The sequence below is a fragment of the Ammodytes marinus genome (genome assembly GCF_949987685.1).
Source record: "Ammodytes marinus genome assembly, chromosome: 18".
In the NCBI taxonomy this organism is placed as follows: domain Eukaryota; kingdom Metazoa; phylum Chordata; class Actinopteri; order Uranoscopiformes; family Ammodytidae; genus Ammodytes; species Ammodytes marinus.
The window spans coordinates 14864039-14881936 of NC_137222.1; the positions used below are offsets into that span (position 1 = coordinate 14864039).

The following is a 17898-nucleotide window of genomic DNA, read 5'->3' on the forward strand; positions in this document are numbered from 1 at the left end:
AAGACCCCAGACCGGTACCAAGAGCATACACAAGGCCCACTCACTTTGTGGGAAAGGGGATTACATCATGTCTATTTTTAAACCCCTAGGCTTTGGATACATTTAGGCTCCACCCTATATGGACCTTTAAAGAACTGATTTACCCTTTATTACTGACACAGTGGGCCCAAATCTGGCCGTGGGCATGCTCAGAGCAGCGCAGTATATTGGGAACAGGATGACTTAAATAAGAGACATTGTAAACTCACTGTTATTGCCTTGAATATAGAGCAGGAATGAGTTAAGCATAGATTAGATTAAGGCACTGAAAATACACATTATGGCCGTACAAGTGATCAGATATTTGGGGTAATCTGATCAACCACTTTTTGCCAAAGCCGTCAAAGCCTCCTGCGTGTTGACAAATGTTGGCGCAACATCCAGTTGAGTCAAAAGCCTAAAAAATTCAAATGGAGGCAGAGATCTCATGTCTCTCAACACAAAGCTCTGTAGCCCGTCATTGTAGGGCAATGTAGGGATGAATATTAGAGAATCAGAGCTCTGCATAACATGCTCTGCACTCCTCACTTTGTCCGTGGGTTGAATCGGTGCAGCAGAGGCCGGGCAGGCGCTGGATTGGCCAATTCCTCTTTCTATTTAGATTGATTTTGCCGAGAATGTCTTTTGGTTGGTCTGGTTACTCGTCGTGGTAATTACATTTCCGAGAGAGAAGTAAAAGGCCACGGATGGCGGGAGAGTGAAACTAATGGAGGCAGAGCGGTGGAAGCAATGGATGAAAGAACTCACCGTGGATTACACAAATGAAGCGTGTCGTGAGGGGTCAGAAGATTCTGACAGAACAAGAGGCCAAGTTCCAAAGTGTCTGCCAGCGATACAATGTGGGAAAGTGTTTACAGTACAGCGTAGACAGATCGTCACGGTGATGGGCAAAGAGTATAAAAAACATTAGGTCACCGGTGGTGGTAAATGCAGAGGGCTGCTGATAGAGGGGGAGTTTGTAATATATAGGCAATATATTTTGAAAGAGTTACAAAGGGGTAGAGGAATTTTTGCATTTCGCGTGTCACATTTTCTAGTGAAAACTGGATCATCAAAACAAACTGTCTGTTGAAGATTTGAGGTGTAGAAGGATGCTGAGGAAGATGTGAAGGTGAGGGGGAGGATGGTAGGGAGGGAGGGAGAGAGGGAGGGAGGGGAGAAGCAAAGGAGAGATAAGGAGGATGAAAAGGAGATGAATATAGAAGAAAGACCATATGCGATGATTCACATTGGTGATTATTGTGAATCTGATAACGTGCAGATTCATGTTTTTTTTCTTGGCAGGCCACATCAAAATGTATAAGCTGACATTTTGTATGTCAACACGGCTAATACACACACATCCACAAATCCCCCCCACACACACAGACACACACACAGACACAGACACACTACACAAACCCAACTGACGCTGAAAAACTGATTTTTTTTCTCATTCTGTGGTGACATCTGTTCCAGTGCTGCACAGATTACCTAACCTAGTATAACCTACCAACTGGCCATCAGCACTTTTAATGCTAACTAGAAATTGACCAATAAGTTTATTAAGGCTGCTCACAATTTTGAGCTCAGGTTTGGCCCGAAGCCCACAAAATAAATCAATAACGGAACGGTATATCTCATTCAGCTGGCCAGTATATCGCACAGCAAAGAAAACCATACATACGAACTCTGAAAAGCAATCCAGAAAACCCTGTTACTAGATGAAAAGGTATCTGACCCTATAGCCTATTCCTACACAGTTATACACTGTTAAAATGCCTTGAGGTAACTGTGTACTGTGCAAAGTTAGCACATTAACATATAGAATACAAAATGTCAGTGCTTTACATGGCATCCCCTATCAGAAGGTATGTACTCAACTTGAACCCTAGTGATAATCTGAAGCAAAAACTTCACAATTATTACATTTGAAAAGTTTTGAGGCTATTCCTATCTATTAATCGGCATGGGTGAAGGGTTCAGAGTCCTCACCTGGCTTGAAAGTATTAACGCATGTACGGATATAGGTTTTGGAAGATGGAAGTGCTATTGCTAATACATTTTTTTCATATTGGCTGGAGCTCTCAGCAATGTTTACCTCTCTTGGGGCACTGTTGCTGAAAATTGGTGAGGGAATTGAGGCTTGCTTCGGGAAAACACATTCCTAAAGGTGTGGAATAGTTTCCCCCCTCAGGTTTCAATTCCGATGTGTCTATCAAGTTTGAAATTAAAATTCACCTCTCCGTGTGTGTGTGGAGTTTTTTTTTTTTTTTTTTGCTGTTGTTGTGCTGGGCTGTACTTTTTCGAGTGGTTATTTTCTCATCTCTTAACATCTGATGAACCTGGAGGTATACCAATCAATGAGGAACCGCTCTAACCCGGAGTCAGACCAACCAGAGAAATAACAAGTTTGATAGCTAGATAGAGAGAGACAGGAAGAGAGAAAGACTCAGAAAAGTTGCACACACTGTGTGACTTGGGGAGACTTACAGGAGCAGAACAAAAGTCCAGGACCATCAGGACAATTTCCACTGTTATCAATCATGCTTGGACGAAGAAAAAAGAAGAAGAAAAAAACAACAACAAAAAAACAAGGCAATATCTTCCTGGTCTGACCCAGAGAAGATAACGGCTATCCCAGAAAACACTCTCCCACCATTACTGTCATCACCTCTATCTCTGCACCGGCTTTCAAACCCACAGAAAACTGTCATAAAATGATTCAACTTCTCCTCAGAAATACAAGAAAAAGAAAATGTTATTGTACCTTCCGCTGTCTCTTGGGACCAAAAGCTGGTGACGCGAGAGACAAACATGCGGTCCTTCTCTTTGTCAATCTTTCATACGGAGAAGTGACAAGAAATGCATGTTAACATTCTTTCACGGCTCTCTGATTGCAAAGGTTTATTCCTATTTCCCTCTGATTTGCTGTGTGTGCGTGCCGACTTCTCTCTTAGTTATGCTAATTGTCTCCAGACCTCCCGCCGAGTGTGATCCTCTCCCAGATGCACGGCTGTGAAGTTGTTTGCCCAGGCAGATGAGACCGTGTGCGACTGTGTGTGTGTGTGTGTGTGTGTGTTTACAGTGCACCGCTACAACGTGTCACAAAAGCTTTGGAGATGCAGAGCACATTCGTTTGTGTGTGATTATGTGTGTCGGCGTGCATCAGCGTGGATCCTCATATGCGCCAGCCACGGTTAGGCACGCTGTATTCCCAAACCTCCAGTCGGAAAGAACAATGTTTCATCTTAATTCTGTCATATATTGATTATGCTCCTTTTCATCCCTTTTCCAGCCTTTGAGTAAGGAAAACCTGAGGGAAAAGAAAGACACTTTTTCCCCCCTTGCCTTTGTTTATCCCCCAGTGGATTACATCCTATGGATTTCTTGAATAGCAAATGAACATGCAATCACTCAAGGAATGGTTAAAGGGGTAAAATCCCGTCTCATTTGTCATGCTGTGTAAAGCCTTTCTGAATTCTCAGGTTTGAATCATCAGTGTCTGTCCGCCACAGTATTTTCATTTCAGTCAAGCTGGGTTTTTTCAAGAAGAAGTTTTGAGGCAACTCAGAGTTTGTTCGCTCTGAGTTAGTGGAAACTCTGGGTTTTCCGTTTCAGGAAGCAGGTTCAGCCCAACCCAGAGTCAGTTACTGCGGCAACATACGCCGTGGGTCTACCTGTCAGATAAGTGGTTATACCTACTCTGAGTTTGTTTTCACTTTACGCTGCAGCTCCGACTGAAGAAAGAGGCACTGTCACAAAGCGTCCCTATACAGTTTGAAGCAAAATCACTTAATAGAAATCTCCATCGGGATGTTTTTATAATTTCCTGAAGATTTGATCGAACATTTATCTGATCAGTAGCCTTGTTCTCAGCCTTCGTGTCATTCATATAGGCGGCCAGTGTTGTGCCTGAACGCGTTCAATGAAGGATCGTTCATGAACTCGTTCATATTGGGGGCGAACGTGAACTGAACGGACTGTTTTCTGCCTGATATGTTATTGTGAACGTGTTCATTCTGGCGTTTGTGAACGGCGCTCAGTTCGTCGTTCAATAGAGTGCCAGATCTCCATAGAAAACTGCAATGGCTAAAACACACAGTAACAGGCCTTAATATGTAGCGGAAAACAACCAAGCTGGCAACACCAGGCCACAGAGTCGCACCGCTGCATGCGTCATCAAAATTCTCAATGTTTTTTTAGTGCCCCCAACGGAGCTTGCAAGGCAAATCTGCCTGGCCGGCCCTATGCCCATGCCCTATCCCTAACCGCAGGGAGGGGGGGCAGAGCTGCCTTCAAGCTTCCGTTGGGGGGATAAAACACCCATCAAAATGCGAAGCATGGAGGCAAAACAAATGAAGGCATATATTTCCAGTATTGCTTTCTTTAGGCTCCTTTTTAGTATGGACTGAAATGGAATTTGATGTGAATTGTTTCCAGGTTTGGAAAATTATTAAAATGGAAAAGCATTTGCACCTTAAGGACTACTGTCCTTAAAAAAAGAACTATGAACAAGTTAATTTTTGAACGAGGTCGTTACTGTTCACTTGTGTGATCCCAAAGTCACACACGAGCCTCGTTAAATATCCTAATATGAATATAGACATTATATAATAATTTAAACTGTGATCACTTGAGGAAAAGACATTATATAATAATTTAAACTGTGATCACTTGAGGAAAATGGATCTGCTAATAAATCAATCGCAGGCTCTACAATGGAAACTATCACCTAATTTGTCTGACGTTAATGTCTTTCACTCCCCATGTAAAAGAAGCGACAGTTTACTGCACAGTATATAGCTTGCCTACATTATACAGTGAATATAAAACACTGTCAGCAATGATGTGCGGCGCCAGCTTAATAGTTTTGCTGCTTTAACTTTTTTAAATAGACTATTGCTTCTCAAACGGAAGCGTAATGATTCTCTTGACAAAAAATGTTTGCCCCGTTTTTTCTGAATTGCCGAGGTGATTAGATCAGAGTTATGAGACAATATCCCCGTTAATTCTTCTCCATACCATAAGCTCATTCGTTAATATTTCTACTCTAGTGGGAGGAGCGGAGAAGTTTTTTTATTTTTTTTGAGAAGTGGAAGTGGGAGGATCAAGCATTTGTTTCTCCTGTTTCCATGGTGAATCATGTTATCGCGATCCATTGACGATGGCTTTTACACACACGCTCAACCCAGAGTAAACACTCTCACCTGTTCTGAAACCGATAACCCAGAGTTGCTCATCAACCCTGCGCTCTGAGTTGACCAACTCAAAGCGCAGGGGTAAACTCAGAGTTTGTAAACCCTGCTTCCTGAAATACCCCCCTGCCTCAAGATGTACCTGGCTATTTTCAGTCATCATCATTACTAGTTAGGCTATAGGATATGAGTCATAGAACATGAAGAAGCGAGCAGAAACACTGGACACACAAGGAGTAATCAAGGCAGCATTGTTCTTATCATTTGGATTTCCTGCACTTAGAGAACTCCTTATACAGTACAGCCACTGTTCTAAGTCAGTTCCTTTCAATCACTTAGAATGCACTTCTGATTACATTATCTAATTCAATTAGCCAACTATAAGGGAAAAAAAACCTTCACAGACAACTTCTGTCACACAGCTCCAAAGATGATGCTGTTTATCCATTCTCTGCTGGTGTTCTCTCTGTACTACGGACGGACATAACGAAAGGAAGGCCCACTATACAGTTTGTATCAAATGAAATGGAAATTAAGCAGCCTTGGAGATATGATGTGGGTTCCTGCTTGGATTTTAACTATGGATGCTCAGAGCGTTTCTCCACAAAGAAAAACATAAGGTGTGCCAGGTGGACGAAAAGAGTGTATCAGCATGAGACAGGAATTGCCTGAAATTGCTTATTGCTGAAAATATATTTAGTGTCAACACGTCTTAAAAGAGTCACTTATCTGAGTCACCCTGATACAATAGTGGATGCCTGTGTTAGAATTTGACTTTCACTGACAACTATTTCTTCCCAGGTCTCTCCTAACATAATGATTTAAGGATGATACAATGAACAACTTGGAAGATATCAAATATTGAGTTTCGTCTTCCTTACAGTACTTCCACAGTTGCCATGGTAAGGCTTTTTACTTGAGCCCTCCGCTGACAAGGGAAATAGCATTTCAACTCAACCCTGTCACGTAGAATTTTCTTTCATATAGCTACTACTAATTTGCAGAAAAATGTGTTATGACAGAAACATAAGGCTATAATGTTTTTTTTAAAATACATTTTTAATGAACGCATCTGCCAAGAGTTCTGGGAAATTGACTTGAAGTATCATACAGCAAAGATTTACTAAAGTGAATCTATGATTTTTCAATAAGCTCGAGCTCAGGGGCCGTATTCACAAAACATTTTATCTTAGCACTAAGAGTACTCCTAAGGAGCACTAAAAGTTCTTAGTAAGGAGTAATTTCTTAAAACCTATTCACAAAGCTGATAAGATCAACTTTTACTAAGGAATGGGAGGGACTCCTTAGCTAAGACTAGAGGGCGGTGTTGACCCTGTTGCTATGGATGATGTCATGTTCATACCTTCTATGCCCACAGTGATTGGCTGAGAGGGAATGAGAGCTAAGAGTGAGTTTATGATAGAAACACTGTGGGAGATATCCATATTGTGTCGCTGTATTAAAGTGAAGAGTTTTTATATACAATTAATGACAAGTGACACTGATTTAACATGAAACTAAGATACTGCAGGGTTTCCCACACATTTGTTCACAATTAACCTACAATAGCGCCACATAGGTCTATTCATTTAAAATGTTACAATGATTTGAATCGGAAAAAATATCCTCATTGAACAGCTGCACGCCATGCACTCTCACTGTATTTCCCTCAACGGCGGACTATGCCGCAATAGTCAGACAGCGACAAACCAGGAAATTCGCAATTTAGAAACAACAACTGGCAAAATCGTAAAGTGCATGCGGAAGGAAAAAGGCGAGACACGCAACTATACAGTAGCGGACCTGTGGAATGGAGGAGATGGAAGCGCCACATATGGGCCTACTCTAGTAACAAATTAAACCCAAACGTGACACCAACAGTAACTTTCAGTGCATCGTAAACCCAAAGCAACTGCAGGAAAAGGAACTTAATACATATTTTTTTATATAAATATAATAAATATAAATGTGTCTATACTTTCTAAACATAGCTTTACTAAGATCATTAAACCCTACAGCTATTAAGGTAGCCTACCTTTTGTAAAGCTCACTAGCATTAAATCTCTCCAAAATGCCATCAAATGAGTGTCTGTGATTTACTCTTAGTGACTTAGGAGTCCTCTCGAGGACTCTTAGCTTTTCATAGATTTAGGAGCTAGTTTTAGCGCTAAAATGCTTGGTGAATTACACTTATCTTAAAAAGTTAGGAGTCCTAAAATTAGGAGTGAAACGCCCCTTATTTTTGAGAGTTACTCCTAAATCAGCACGTTAGGACCTACTCTTAGCCTTAAAATGTTTTGTGAATACGGCCCCTGGTCTCTGGTTGTGTCACGGTGCGAAACCTGGCCCTACTGCTTGTGTGTGGGATTTTTTTTATTATATCACATTCTGTGCTGGGGAAAATGTTGCCAGTTAACATCGTTCAGGAAGCATTTATTTACTTGGAAAACCAATTAATAATATATAAGCATAATTTCTAGAAGACAGCGTACATACAACAACATACCAGCTATTAGAAGAACAAAAATACATTTGAGGAAGATCAGACAAATCTAAAACGATTACTGAAAGACAAATTCAAAACACAACATTTAACCAACACAACAACCATCCGACTGTCACCATTGGGTTTATCTGATGGTGACTGATGTAGCATCATACAGTTGTGGAGACTCCAAAAAGTTCTACAAGGACCACAAGCCACACCCCAAGAAAAACCTGATTTAGTTTTCTCGTCTGCAATGCCCGTGCGCATCCATCTCAAATCCTGCAGCTGTAGAGGATGGCTATTTACAGTAAATCCTCAAGAAAGACAATTGATACCTTTGTGTCATTGATTTTGAATCCTTAAGGACAATATCAAAAAGAAGGACATTGTTTTAGCAACACTATTTTGGTTAATCAGTGTTGACATGCTTTATTGGGTTCCCACAGGGCTATAGCCTCAACACCCTTATTTGTCAAAATGTAAAATAGGTTGACTCAGAACCTAATACATCAAGGAAACAATGCAACCGTGTACGACAACCCTATTATTAAACCAGCCATATTCTTCCTTCATGCTGACAGGGCTGCCATATACTTCTGTTGAAATTACTAGTGGCTCAGTTCAACTTTTTAATTAAATCTCAAGTCAATTTACTATACCACAGTACGAAGTAGCCCTTTGAAGAATACAAACCAATGTGGGTTTGCACCATTTTATTTGTCACAGTTTTTTTTACATGACCTTCTAACATTATAAATAAAGTGACATATGGCTCCCCGCTGCAGCAGGTGGTGGAGCCTTTTGTAAAATGCAGTGTCATACAAGGCGAGGCAGGCTACATCTATCACTTCATAATACAGGGTTTCATTCGGTGATAGCACATTTCTGCACCGGATTTTGGGAACGCATTAATAAATGGGACTTTTTCCAGGGGGCTTTTTGCTTTACAGACAAAATGGTGTGTTCTCTTCGGTGTGATAAACTTTGACTTTGCCTCTGGACAGTCAAACACTATGTTTCCCGAGTTGTTTAAGAGACTGACTCAATTTTAACTTCCCTGGTCAAGGCCTCCAGTAAAATATACAAATATCCAAGCGCTTGTTTTATGGTAATGACCATTAGAGCTCGTAGAAACGCCTTTGTTCGAACCATTTTAATGGGAAAATAACAAGAGCGAAAAAGGAAGAGAAGGGGAGAATTTTTCACACGAGTTCTCTTAGTCAGCTTAGTCCATAGGCTATATGCCCTTTTTCTTTAAGCAGAATTGCTACCGAGAAGCATACAGCCCTGCCAACCTCCTCCTGGCCTTAAACCAGGAGAAGCTCTGAGCCAACAAGTGATATCTCTTGATACTTTGCCCTCCAGTAGGCAGACGCCCGTTTAGATTTCACAGCTTTAATGTGCATGCAGGCAGGGGTCACTCTGGGCTCTCCCTCTCTCCCAACACTGCCATGAGATAATCTGTTTTAAGTCTCAAGTTTTTCGACAGTTTCGTCAGTAGAATTTTAAAACACTCACTTTATTTTACTTTTTTTTTTTTAAATCTAGTTCTTTCAAGTCTGACCTCTTCCCAGTTTGGATGTCTGGAGGAATACATTCATATAACTGAAGCAGGGGAAGGGAAGCTTTTAAAAAGTGCATGCAACGGTGAAAAGTGTTACCTGTGTAGTGTGGGAAAAAACCTCATCAGAATAACAAACAGGACAACAGAAACATTTAAGTATCAGGACAGAAAAAAAACATCCGCAACTGGTGCGCTGACACACAATAACCTCTAAAGAGCACTATGACGAGAGCTGATTATAAAGCTGAATTGGCTGAATAAGTCAGGATGGAAGATATTGTGGGAATAGCATCAAAGCCTACAGAGCTACAGTATGCCGGGCTGACTTTGGCACCCTGGGGGCCCGTGTGGAACTTGCTAATAGGGCTCATTAACACTTTCTAATTCAAGAATCGCCCACAAGATGTGTTCTTTCCTATGTTTAATAATGCTGGTGTATAAGCATTCAGGTTTGCCATGAACAGGTTTCCTACAGGGACACAACCCTGCGTCCAAAATACCAATTAACAGATTCCAATTGCATGACACATTTTTCAGAAACAATGCATTCTTTCTAATGTTTTCTCCATATTGTATGTACAAACTGAACCCTGCTATTCAGCGGTATAGTGTAGCTCCAGTCTCTCTGCCAGTTTCATCTTCTTTCTTTGAATGTTACAACACTGAATAATCAAAAAACCCCAGTACAGGAACAAAGCTCATAGACATTGTGATTTGCCAACATTCAGTTCTGATGTAGCAAGTAATGTGTGCACTCTATGCAGAAAGTAAGGGGGAGGAGGCCGCGTTGGTGGATAGCTCCGTGTGTTAGGCTTTTATACCGAAGACCAGAGCCCCCACCACAGACAATGAAACAAATGCTCATTTTTGTATACGCTATGCTGACCACTATCTTTCCCTAACTTTGATCAAGTGTTTTTAGTTGTATAAGCCTAATCAAACCTTAGCCATTGTTTTTTTTTTCCATTACCATAATCTTTCCCTCACCTTGTCTAAACATGTAGGGACCAGACATATGAAGCTATCAGTCATTATTAACTTCACAACTGTGTGTGTGTGTGTGTGTGTGTGTGTGTGTGTGTGTGTGTGTGTGTGTGTGTGTGTGTGTGTGTGTGTGTGTGTGTGTGTGTGTGTGTGTGTGTGTGTGTGTGTTTGTGAAAGAGAGACCAAGCAAGCTATTATTAATGAATGCTAAATACAATTTGGCTTTGTAACTTTTCAACTTTGCATTCCAATGCTCTCTAGCTGCAAAATCCGCACACAAACGAGCAGGCAAACTCAGAGCGGGACACCTCCCACTTTTGTTTAGCACTGTGCTGTTTATAGCAGGCCTTCAAGTGATGAAAATGATACAGTATGCTTATGTATAAGACATTATAGACAACATGGAGATGTCTTTTGTATGTATTCACTTATAACAGTCTTGATAAATAATGTATAAAGTGCTCTACAAATCAGAAATAATCAGATAGGCCTCAAAATAGACCCATACTAGTTGCACAGCTGTTATAATTACAATTTATTTAGTTTGGGTCGCAAACAAAAAGGTTTGCCTTACTGTAAAGTAGAGCTGCAACGATTAATCGACAAATCGATTATTAAAATAATCGACAACTATTTTGATAATCGATTAATCGTTCCGAGTAATTTTTTCATAAAAAATGTCCAAATTCTTTGATTTCAGCTTCTCAAATGTGAATATTTTCTGGTTTCTTTAATCCTATTATGACAGTAAACTGAAATATCTGTGTGTTTTGGACATAACAATACAATTGAGGATGTGTACATTTTTCACCATTGTCTGACATTTTACGGACCAAAACACTAATCGATTAACAATCGATTAATCGAAAAAATAATCGACAGATTAATCGATTATCAAAATAATCGTTAGTTGCAGCCCTACTGTAAAGTGGTAACTAGCCAATTTTTGACCCCCTGAAACTTTTTCTGTCTGACTAAGAGATGAAAATCCTCCAATCTGTCTTGTTAAAAAAAATAGCTGCTTGTACCGGTTCCTAAAGCCTGCCAGGCTATATGGAGTATTTCCAAATGTCCTGATGGCCAGCAGTCTGACAGTATATGTGAGTGTGTGTGAAGGTATCCTCACAGTATGTGCCTGTCAGTGTGTGTGTGTGAGAGTGTATGTGTATCCCAAAGAGAGAAAACCTGAGAGCCTCTCTGTGAACACAATCAGATGGCTGGAGAGTTATAATATCCTCTGAGAGCTTGGACACCAGGGGGTTGACTGACAGGATGGAATATTTTTTCTCTCTCAACTTTTACCTGCAAAAACTAAAAAAGCTGACCAAAACCAAAGCCCATAGGATCAGCCTTCCTGTATTGTTGTAAAGTAGGCTTTCACCTGCAACTAACTCCTTCATTCTGGGGTTCTAAATTATTTCAAAGTTCCTCAACTAAATTCCTGAAATTCACTGTAAGAAATTCAGTGGACCAAGTAAGACGAGCAGTCAGATGATTCGAGAGGGTAGTTGTAAAAAGATAAACCGTTTAACCAAAATTACTCGCTGTAAACAGATTATCGTTGTTCTGAAACATGTACAATGACAAAATAAATCATCTTGAATCTTGAATCTTGAATCAAAATAACTCGCTTGAAATTTTGGACAAAGATGGATCCCTCCCAAAACTGTCAACTTTAAAATTGTTGCAGTAGTAGGCCAAACTTCCTAATACGAGCGATGTTTACGGCAGAGGCAGTTTGGCTCATAGTTTTAACATTCACCTGTTAAGTGGATAATTACATACTGTACTTGCCTTCTACTCTCTCGTCTGTCCATCAAATATGAGGCCACATACAGGAGGGTGTAGCGTAGCTTAGCTTGAAGGCTGGATATATGAGAGGACAGCTAACCAGAAATAAGCTCCCCATGTACATCTAAAGCTCAATAATAAAAGGGTTAAATCCTGTTTGTGTGCTTAGTAGAATTATCCCAGGGTCTTGTCATCACAGAGTGGCTGTCAGCCTACCACTGAAGGATTTTGGTGCACAGCCTCGTTATCATGAAGTGACTGTACTTTTGCTCGAGCACAGTACAGTTTTGGATTGACTGGTGGTTTCATGCCATTCTGTTGAAGGATCTGACTCTGCCCTTGTCACTAATTGGACCCAAATTTAGACGCACTCCCGGATCTCAGCAATTCAATATCTGAGCGAGTTACCATACCCAAATAAGAAGGATGGGAAAAGTATTTTAAAACATGTAGTTTCCTTTAAATACATATACAGTAGATGGAGCATTTCTCCATCACCTAAACATGAACTTGGGTTAAGACAATGAACTAGATATCTGTCTTACATACATATAGCCTTTGATTGGCAGTTAAACAGGAGGATGAAAGCACATGGTTCAGTTTCTCCTATCCCAGCCAGGTCAGCGCAAGCCCACGCACCCTCCAAAAATCACACATACCACCACTCTCTCATGAGCACATCCACTTACGCACCCCAAAATATACACACACACACACAGAGCCGGCCCAAGCCTTCAGGGGGCCCTAAGCGAAATATGATTAGGGGGCCCCTCTCCAATGTTAGCGCTGCTGAAACTATAGATCTTTGCTAGATATCATTCACACACCCAGTGTTTTCCGCTAGTGCCTCCACTGTGCAGCTGTGCGAAAATATTAGACAGCCGAGATCCAGACCCTCTTAGGGGGGTCCGGGGGTATGCCCCCCCGGGAGATTTTTTTAACCTTTTTAAAGTGAAATGCATGAATCTGGTGCACTTTGAGAGGAAAATTAAGAGGCTAAATCTGAGAAATCTTGTGTGAACAAATAATTTGGAGACACTGTGCCAGATGAATTAGAAGCTATTGAAGAAGGACACATGGATTTTCCATAAAAATATTAATATAAAATAAAATATTATGGGTTGGGCTTGGAGCTCTTTTTCTTTTACGGGACATATTTCTCTGTAATATAGTGAATGCATTTAAATGCAGTGTGAGGAACGAAGCAGAAGAACTCTGTTATCCAGCTACTGTATCTTTTTTTCCACAGACAAGGCTGACATAGGCTATAGACTATACACAGTGCATGGGCAACTGAGGGCAGCCCCATTTCCAATTGTTTTTAAATAAACTCAATACACACTGTGCATGGATGTGAACGTGACATGATCAGATAATTTCGGATTTCCTCCGAGATTAACTAATCACATTTTTAGGCTATTAATTATCTAGACCAAAACATTTTATTCCTTTTTTGTATGATAACTCACATTTGCATAGTATGATGTTAATATCAAACACACAAACTAAAAAAAAAAAAAAAAAAAAAAAATTTTTTTTTTTTTTTTTAGGGGGCCCCCCAGGCAGTCGGGGGCCCTAAGCGGCCGCTTAGTTCGCTTATGCCTCGGGCCGGCTCTGCACACACACACACACACACACACACACACACACACCCATACCCACACATTTTCCAAGTGCAGAACTGCTCACACTTAGTGAAAATAGGCATTTCTCTTCTCTCTTTCAGACTTAGTCCTGGGTTGTTTTAGCAGACTGTTGTTATTCTCTGCAGTCTGCCACACACTGACATGCTACATCCCATTTCAGTGCTGGCACTGCGTCCACAAATCACCCACACCTACACATTCTCTTTAGGCCACTGTCACAGTTCATGCCTGTTAACATAACATTACAAGTCATTTTGTATACAGCAGCTTACAGCTAATTATATGTCTCGTAACTAATATGCAGTCTATGTCCTCTTGACTGAACGAAAATAGCATGTTATAAATGTTCAAAAATGAATAAAAGCCCTGTGATTGCTTGATGCATTTCCGTTATTGTGTGACCATTGCCTTGGTCTTCTTACCTGTGCACAGGAGAAGCGCGGCGAGTACCACGCGCTGAAGTGGCCCCATGTCTCTTGTGTGTGTTTGAGCGTGTGCCTCAGCAGAAAGCAATTTATCCTCTCTTAGCAGTTGTCCATTTCGAAATAAACACTTGTATTCCGTGCGACGCCACCTGCCAACACAGACATGAGCACACGGTCAGTGTCACTCTCATTAAAAAAACACTTGTTATAGGCGAGACGAGAGGCTATCCTAAAGAAGTCACACAGGGGGAGATGAAAGAGAGAATATGTCCACTTGCCGCCTTTGAACTCCCAAAAATGGTGAATTTTATAAAGCACGTGTGATGAATCAACTTGCCTCTCTTTTTCGCTGAGCTGATTCTTTGCAGTGCGTGTTGAATTAAGTCTTAATTTCTGAGGATAAAACGCGTGCGTAATCGCATGCGTTAAATATTTAATAGTTAACAGAAATCCGTTCTAAGGATGTCTTCTCCCTCTCCCTTTCTTTCTTACTTACTTACTTTCTCTCTCTCTCTCCCTCTGGCAGACACACACGCACTGGGGACATGAGCATTACAAAAAGCAACTTACAGGCAAGTGACATACAAATGGAAATAAAGCCCAAGTGTAAAATTGGTGCGTTCTTACCATTATCTTATTGCACAGGATACAGCGCCGCGGTCTCATCCAATGCTGACATGTGACATACGGTCGTAGGCTATGAGTCTTCTAATGCAGGCTGCAATATCTTCATCAACGACAAAAGCAGTAAAGGAAAGAAAAGTACTCAACAATCTCTGTTTTCCAAAGGGATATCATGACACACGCAGCAGCTATTTTCTTTTCTTCTTCCTCTTCTTCTTTTCCATAGAGTGGTGGGTCTGAAACGGAAGCCTACATCACCTGGATGCGGCGAGTGACCTGTAGTGAGTAGCCTACATGCAGGCTATCTAAAGAAAGAGAAAATAAATAGTCCTTCAACTTTCCCACGCGATGATGAAACGAGTGGCGGTGATGAAGTGCGTGCGGTTCCAGCGAGCTGTTGCCGCTGCGCACCCCGTGGCTGTGGACCGGAGAGTGCTGGTGCGCAAACTGAGACGGGAATTGGACGCGCAGCACTCCGGGCTGGATTGGCAAATTTAGAAGGTTTGCGGCGTGCGGGCGTCACGTCAGCAACTATTGTGCCATCCAACTCCCCACTCACACCACATGGGGATTGTGCCCTTTTTTGTAGTCCCCTAAGAGTTGGAAAAGAAAGTAGAAAAACGGTTCCACTCCTCATGGTGCAATATAGCCTATTTCATTACATGTATCAGACATGAGCGGATTGTGTAAATGAGCAATAATCCCAATTAAAAAAAGAAAAAAGAAACTGCAGATTTGCATCAGTTTCAAACAGAATTTATTTTAGCACCATCATTTTAAATAAACATAAAGATAAGAGAAGCTTGGCAGTTGAAGCCCACTGAGACAAATGTCTATTTGTGAAATTGGGCTATACAAATAAAGATGATTTGGCTGTCATATTGCCCTACACTTCCAGAATAATCCACAATAGGCTATACAATGGTTTAGCTAATGCATTGAAGTCAAAGGCGCACAATTACACATAAACACTTGGAGATTAAATGACTCCAAAAAAAATCTGTTTGCAGTGGTAAACAGTGACACAAAACGGCACACAACACATTTTTATTTTACCACTCCCAATAAAGTGAATGGATAGTTAGCGTCCAGTCAGTGATGAGAGGTGTAGATTAGTGCAACCTGTTGGGCCATTGGTCGTTCGTGAGAGCCAACAGTGCCCCCTACAGGGAACCTCTGACTGCAAAATGCTGCCCTCGGTGAGCTTCGTGACTCATGACTCACACTGAGGAGGTGCTGCATTAATCTCTCTCTCTCTCTCTCTCTCTCTCTCTCTCTCTCTCTCTCTCTCTCTCTCTCTCTCTCTCTCTCTCTCTCTCTCCCCCTCTTCAGCAGGACTGTAGGCTGAACATGGTGATAAACATAAGCAGGCCCTCCTTAAGTGGCATCAAGACTCAATAAACAATAGCAGAGGCGTTTGCAGAACTGCAGCAGCCCCGGATATCCCCCACAGTACTAATGCATCAACTGTATATGGAGGGATATGCCAGATAACTCAAATATGAAATAATTTACAATTTAGGTCACGTTGTCTCTGTAACGCTTATTTATACAGTCAAAAAAATTCCTTTAACAGATAAAAAATGCAAAAAAGCTCAAGATACATCAGAGGCTGAAATATCCTGACTTTTATCTCTTATATGGGTCAAGGTCCAAACAACAGTGGATCCTTCGGATTCCACAGTGTACTGTATATAAAAATAATAGCATCTTTCATTATAGCATTTCTGTCTGCTAATTGCCCACTGCTTTCAAACCATACACATCCCGTTTGTAACCTCAAACCATCCATCCATCCATTCATCCATCCCTCTTTCTATCCATCCATCCATCCATCCATCCATCCATCCATCCATCCATCCATCCATCCATCCATCCATCCATCCATCCATTCATCCATTCCTCTTTCTATCCATCCATCTAACCATCCAACCATCCATCCTTCTATCCATCCATCCAACCATCCATCTATCCATCCAACCATCCATCCATCCATCTATCCATCCAACCAACCATCCATCTATCCATCCATCCATCCATCCATCCATCTATCCATCCAACCATCCATCCATCCACCCATCCATCATTACATACTCCCATCCATCCATCCATCTATCCATCCATGCATCCATCCAACCAACCATCCATCTATCCATCCATCCATCCATCTTGCCATCCATGCATCCATCCAACCAACCATCCATCTATCCATCCAACCATCCATCCATCCATCCTTCCATCCATCCAGCATGCCCCTAAAGAATAATGGAGCACAGCTGTGGGGGGAGGTTGCTTCCTCTGCACCACAACACCACGACAGCGCTAAACACCAATTACATGCCATCAGCAAGGAAGTGGAGGAACCCTGTGGGGTTTGAAGATAGAGGAGCTCCCACTGTTGTTGTTTTCCTCGCCTCCACTTCCTGCTCTCTGCTCCAACATTCAAGAGGAATCAAATAGCATTGGAGGAAAAATATATAGAGACTTCAGCGTGCTTCCCGGCCTGTCATTTTTCACTCAGGCTCAAAAATGCTAAACATATACTTATTATGATTCCTGCATGTTATTCACGGAGCCGAGCATGTGTCCTGAAACGTGTTATTACTCACACGTCGATGTCTGAATAGTGGCAAATTAAAACCTTAATGACAGAGGGCGGTTAATGATACTCACGTCAAAACAGTGTCAGCAGCTGCAGATGCAAACATCTTTAAACAGTTTCTTGCATCAGCCTCCGCTGCCGCCCACTTGAATTTACTTTTAAAAAAACATTATTTTTCCCCTTTCATGCACTCCAGTACATTTCACTAGCATTTCTTTTCACAAAGCTTCTATCTTACTTTTGCATTTTACAGTCACAGATTGTCAAGATAAATGCGGACACAGTGGCTCTGACCTTTACAGTCCTCCTTGGCCCCTTGCAATGTTGGTATTCCAATTATTTAAGTTTACTGCAGTCAGTACAAGTTCCTCTGATGGGAACGTTTGCTGCTGGCTAAAAATACAAAATCTCCGTCCGGAGCGACAGTGAAGCAGGATTTTTTTCAAATTCTTTATTGTTTCTTGCTTGATTTTTTTCTTTTAAAATAAATAAATCAGGAAGAAAATATCAGAAATGCTTTGTTTTTGACGAATAACCAAGACACGTTTTTACCAATTG

At 41.3% G+C, this 17898-nt stretch overlaps 1 protein-coding gene across 1 annotated transcript in view; it reads right to left on the reverse strand.

Moving 5' to 3' along the window:
• LOC307265248 (transmembrane protein 132C) overlaps window positions 1-14160 on the reverse strand; it is a gene marked incomplete at its 5' end in the record, with an annotated part of 130711 nt that extends 116551 nt beyond the window's left edge. Inside the window, one exon of the mRNA XM_080046900.1 lies at window positions 14112-14160. Within this exon, the coding sequence (XP_079903026.1) occupies window positions 14112-14160 (49 nt within the window). The remainder of the gene's footprint in view (window positions 1-14111) is intronic.
• Window positions 14161-17898: the final 3738 nt, after the last annotated feature.